The following is a 5,654-nucleotide window of genomic DNA, read 5'->3' as shown; positions in this document are numbered from 1 at the left end:
ATTTTTTTTTTTTTTTTTTTTTTTTTTTTTTTGTAATATAAATTGAGCTTATTTCGTTCGTTTTTTGTTGTAATTTGTGTTTGTGAAACCATTACAAGCGGTGGAATAAAGAAAAAAAAATGTTGTGGCGCCGTAAATAAACAAAGTCGCATTTTCCTTGATTTACTTCACGCATTTCCACAATGCATTTTATAACTTTAATGATAAACAACCACGAACGGGCGCGCGCTCGTGTACATACATCTTCTGCCATCCTCCAAATTTATTTTCATTTTTATTACAAAATGCTTCTAGATTTTGTTTTGATTTTGTGTGTTGTTTATTTAATATGATTTTCATTTTTATTGGACACAAGTGCCAAGTACTGACGCTGATGGATGTAAGAAAACAGATGCGTATCAGATGCGCTGTGATCAATTTTTCTTTGTTTATTTACTTAAGCTAGTGACGCCGCTTTTATCTTGTGGAATTTAATTTGCATTTTTTTATTGTTACAAACTTGAGGTGTTTGTGTGCGTTTTTTTTTTTAAATATCGTTTACTAAATAAATATTTTATTTTCAACAGGCTTTGGGTACGGACATCCAAATGGATTGCATCCGTTCATGTTGAATCCGGGTTGGCTCGATGCAGCTTACATGAGCTACGCATTTCCTGAATATTTCCGTCAACAACCACACAATCCACAATTTGCAAAAGGTAAATATACACACTCGCACATAATCGTGTGATTGGTATTTATATATTTATGTAGCCGACAAAACGAATCGATTTTTCGGTTTTGTTGGGCAAACAGAATTAAAAAAAAGTAATCAACAGTTCAGTTAAATTCGAAATATTTTTCGCGACAAAAATATCCACAAACAAACCAACCAAACCGGCGATCTCCAGACTAGACCATTACGATATATGAATTCAATCATATATCAAGCGTGAAAAGTACACATTTTTTGTGGCTCACATTTCCACTTCAATTGCATTTTTTTACAGCTCTCGCTCTCCATTTTACAATTACAAGCGGTTCATTTTTGTGTGTTAAAAATAGTATGAATATAATGCATTTTTTTGCACCATGCCACATATAATCATTTAAATCCAGCTTGGGTCACATAAACACGTAGATGTCCACGGTCAAATTGTGGACGGATGCTTGTTCGTGTGAAATACGCTAGTTGACCACATCAATATCATCTTTTTGCACATTTTGTGTCACTCGATATTATCACTGCAACGCTGCACTTTCAAACAACGAATCCAAACGCGCCATTCAACGAAGAAATTAAACAGTTCTATCTCTATCTCTCTTTCTCCCTCTCTCACTCTTGAATTTTGCTTTTTAATCCGATACGTGAAAACAAACCAACATCTCGTTTTTTACCGTTGTTCCGCTGCACTTTGAAGAATTTTCCCGAATAATCGATTAAAGTCCAGTTGTGTAGCACCATTGTTTGGTGTCCACTTTGCTTTTTGTCCACAAAATCTATCGCCCATAATAGGATTAGCATTAGCAATAGAGCTGAAGCTTGCGAACACATCTGAGCTTTATTTTTAATTTTTTTTATTGGCCCGATCGTTTCGAAAAATCTTGACGACACCTCACACAAGAACCTACTAGATGTGTTTGTAATAAATTTAAATCGAATGTGTGTTTGTTTGGCCACCATTAATTTCCCCGAGTGAAAAAACCGCACATTTTTCGGATTAAAAGTTTGTTTGTCGCGTTGAAGATAACGTGACTCGAAGCCGCTCATTCATTATCGAGAATATTGCCAAAAGGTTTTTTGTCGTTAATTTTTTCCATTCAACTGCCAATAAATTACTTTGTGTTATACACACTTTTTTTCCCGTCAAAATGCAACGGATAAAAAGTGTGCGAGTCGAATGAACGTTGATGTTGGACGAAAAATGCCAACATCGATAATAAAAACAAAGCGTAGGAAACCAGCAACAACGACACCATTCATGAACAAAACAACAGCGAAAAAAGTTCGGAATCCGTATGTGCCCCTTTTGAATGTTTTCGCTGTACACATTTTTTTTTTGTCACTCATTTGTGTGCACACTCTTTTCCTCGGGATCGTGTCCACGTTACAATTTTAATCATTATGAAATTCTAGTGATATTGGCATGTGTGGTGTTTGGCTGGTGTGTTATTGAATATATTGAATCCCATTGATCGGACACAATAACGAAATAACATTCGATGGTGGTTTTCGGCTTGTAATTAGCAAAACCCGGCCTCGAAACGCATGGAATGGTGTTGTTGTGAGTGAGTCACATCCATGGTGTGAGGCATATGCACACAAGCAAACAAACATTTTGGAGGCCCGTACACACACAAACGACCCATGTAGAGGTTTTATTTTTCAATTAATTCTTGTGTACGCTCACAAACGGTGTTCAATACTCACACTTCACGACGTGATTGGCAAAAAAAGCAGCAATCTTTTTTTTTTGCAGCACGTTAAAATATTACATAATGCGATTGAAGCGGTGCAAGCAAAAATTTTGCGTACTGCAAAGAGAGAAAGAAAGAAAGAGAGAGAGCGAGCGAAAAAAAGCCGATTGAGTCTATCGATTTGATTATGTTTTTTTTTCGTTCTCTCCAGCGAAAACAAATGTTTTGTTTCGATGGCGATGCTGGCCGTATCGTTGGATGCCAATCAATTTGAGCACACATTCGTTTTAAAGGTGTCGTAAAATTTTAATGTGTTTGAACTTTAACGTATTCTTTTTTTGTAGTTGTTGTTATTTCACTTTTGCTCCCTGCCATGAAAACTGGCAAATTAAAAACTACCCAGAAGCGAACGTTTGTTTTTGATATCAATCGCTAAGAGAGCCAAGCTAAAGAATCCACTTTGAAATTCAAATAGTCGACGACGCTCACAAGGTTTTTATTTTGATCTCGTCATGTTTCTATTTCGAGAAAATAAACGGAAAGTCGTGTTAAACAAAGCCAAAAGTTTCTCCATTATTGACTTCGTTTATGTGTGAAAAACTATTTTGCATTTTTTCTTCATTAAACTCAGCGAAAAACAAACACACCAAATGAAAACAATCAATTTGCATGCATAGACGCCTTTTTCTCATCTTTTTCTCTCTGTGGATTTTCTACTTTTTAAAACGTATTTATTGGTTTTAACGTGCACCGAACACCATGTTTGAGACAACACACAGCCACATGTAAATATTGGCCAAATGGCGGTTCGACAGCAATTTCCACATCGATGCGTGTTATCTTTTGAATAAAAAGTTTTCTTTTCGCAACAGATCCTTTGATCTAATATTTAGAGTATTGTGTCCAGTATGCACAAAATCAATACATCACTGTGCTCCCTCTTTGCATTCGCTTTTTGTCTTTTTTCGATAAGTTTTTCCTCATCGAATTTCTAATCTGATTTCAGATCAAATTACACTCATATCGTTCGTCTCAGCTAACAACAAAAAAGTATGCGGTACCATAAGCATACATCAAAATGCATTAAATGACACGAATCCCTTGGTTGCTTGCCATATACATATTTCTTTTTTGTTGTCAATTGATTGGTGCAGTAGCATTGGTAGACGCCACTGTTGTTTTCGTTATCTTGCGCGTGTCAAATGTACCGAACCGAGGGGTGTCAAAAGAATTACAAGCCCAAATCTATTTTGAAATACATGCGACGTCCACCCGTCGACTAAACACAACAACCAAGACTAAAATCTCTCGCATGCATCCAACAACAAAAGAAAATCTGAATAATTTTGTAACAATTTTCTTCGGTGTCGTTTTTCATCCTCCACATAAAGTTTGGCAGCGAGGGTGACGTAACCGTCTATAAATGTCTGATTTTGGCAAATGGCGAGGGGAAGTATTGAAAAGATGATGATTTCAATTTTACCAAGAAATTATATTAGCGTTGCTCTTCCGCATGGGGATCATTGATATTTTTTTCTCTCGCCACTCGTAAACAGTTTCGTTTTTTCCTTCGCTTCAAATGTTTTATTCCATTTGATCTTGTCAACTCGGCGTACGCATTCATGCACTTTCTCAATGCTACAAAATGCTAAATAATTGAATAAAATCTGTATAATGTGAATAAAATGAGTTCGTATGTTTGTTCGAATGAAAACATAAAAAATGTCGAAACTTACTTAAAACCAGTCGAAACGAGGAATAAATAATTAATCAATACGTTTTTTTTGTTCATTTCAGTATCGCCAACATTACCAGGATCCGTACCAGCCACAGTATTGCCACCAACACTGGGCAGCGAATTCAATCCAATGCAAACAATGGCACCAACTCAACCAACCATTCTTTCAACACATTCAGCCACAATAATCCCGCCACAACCAGCCACAGCCGTGAGATCGGGTGCATATCTTCCATCACCATTCCATCCGTTTGCTCATCCAGAATTATTATGCAAAAATCCATTTTTGCCATATGATTTGGCCGGTTTGCGTAGCATTTCAATGAATGGCCGTCCCATTCATCATCATCTCCAACACAACACAAGTCTACCATCTGAATCGTCTGTAATATCAAACCGAACGCCCGAACTTTTGAGCACATCACGTTTATCACCCACCTCATCACGACCATCATCATCGAGCCCACCATCATCGCAACACAGTGATGTCATCAAAAATGAATCGGAAGAATCGGACGATGAACAAATCGACGTGGTGAAGTCCGCATTTGTGCCAATTTTAAGACCAAACCCGGCCGCCCATTCAATCATTGGCATTGCCGATTCAACAACAATCACCGATCAAAGAGATACAAAAATCCGTTGCGATTTGAAAGCGCCATCATCACGAAAACCCGTCCATGAAACCGCACCAACCGGTCCACGATCACCTGAAACCAAAATTAAAACACCGATTAGCGCACAAAAAACCGTATGGCGACCATATTAAATATAAATTAATGGCAACAAGAACAATTGTGCAGGACATAATTAATGAATCTGTGACCGCGTGCGTGCACACTCTTTATGTAAATTGTATTTCGGTCGATTCGAGGCATATGGTACACAAGCAGGCAGCAAAAATAACAACATCAACAATTTTAATCGATTCGGTCGGCAATGGATTCATTTGGTTGATTTTTTGGTGTTTTATTTGGACGCGCGGTTGTTGCGACGAAGAAAAAAAATCATTTTTTTTTTTGCTGGTTACGTCGCTCAACAAATTGCAACTACCGGGAAAAAATGTTTGGCGAGTCTAATGAATAGATAAATGTACATATAATTTAAGTGCAAAAATTAATTTTCGATTCGGGGACAGAAGGCAACAGTATTTCGAATGGTGTTATAAAGTATGTGTGCAATTTTACAGGATACGTGTTTTTTTGCACTTCATTCTCTTGAAAAAAAAAGCCACTTGCATATTGCATTTTTTTGTGTTTAAATGTACTTTTTTTGTTCAGTGTATCATGTAACATAAATAGTTTTAAGTGATAAATCACAGAATTTTCAACATCATTTGGGCTTTAGCGATAGGAATATAGTCAGTCACCTCTAATTGAATACTTTCAATTCTTTCCAAACATCTAACCATCCCCCCGATATATATATATATATTATCCATGGCCTGGAAATGCCTATGTAATTTACATATAAACGAGTGAGACTCAAACATGTTCTTCTTTTTCCATCAAATTTACCA

At 36.7% G+C, this 5,654-nt stretch overlaps 1 protein-coding gene across 2 annotated transcripts in view; it reads left to right on the top strand.

Annotated features, from left to right (window-relative positions):
- The window catches only part of LOC116344758 (segmentation protein Runt-like), a 6,509-nt gene extending 855 nt beyond the window's left edge, over positions 1-5,654 (top strand). For both annotated transcript variants that reach the window (XM_031773489.1, XM_031773488.1), the window contains exons 2-3: positions 567-698; positions 4,195-5,654. In XM_031773489.1, the coding sequence (XP_031629349.1) occupies positions 567-698; positions 4,195-4,904 (842 nt within the window). In that variant the 3' untranslated portion in view covers positions 4,905-5,654. The remainder of the gene's footprint in view (positions 1-566; positions 699-4,194) is intronic.

The sequence above is a fragment of the Contarinia nasturtii genome, unplaced genomic scaffold (genome assembly GCF_009176525.2).
Source record: "Contarinia nasturtii isolate CC-2019 unplaced genomic scaffold, AAFC_CNas_1.1 Cnas_scaffold_1182, whole genome shotgun sequence".
Classification (NCBI taxonomy): domain Eukaryota; kingdom Metazoa; phylum Arthropoda; class Insecta; order Diptera; family Cecidomyiidae; genus Contarinia; species Contarinia nasturtii.
This window is presented reverse-complemented; position numbering and strand designations above follow the sequence as displayed.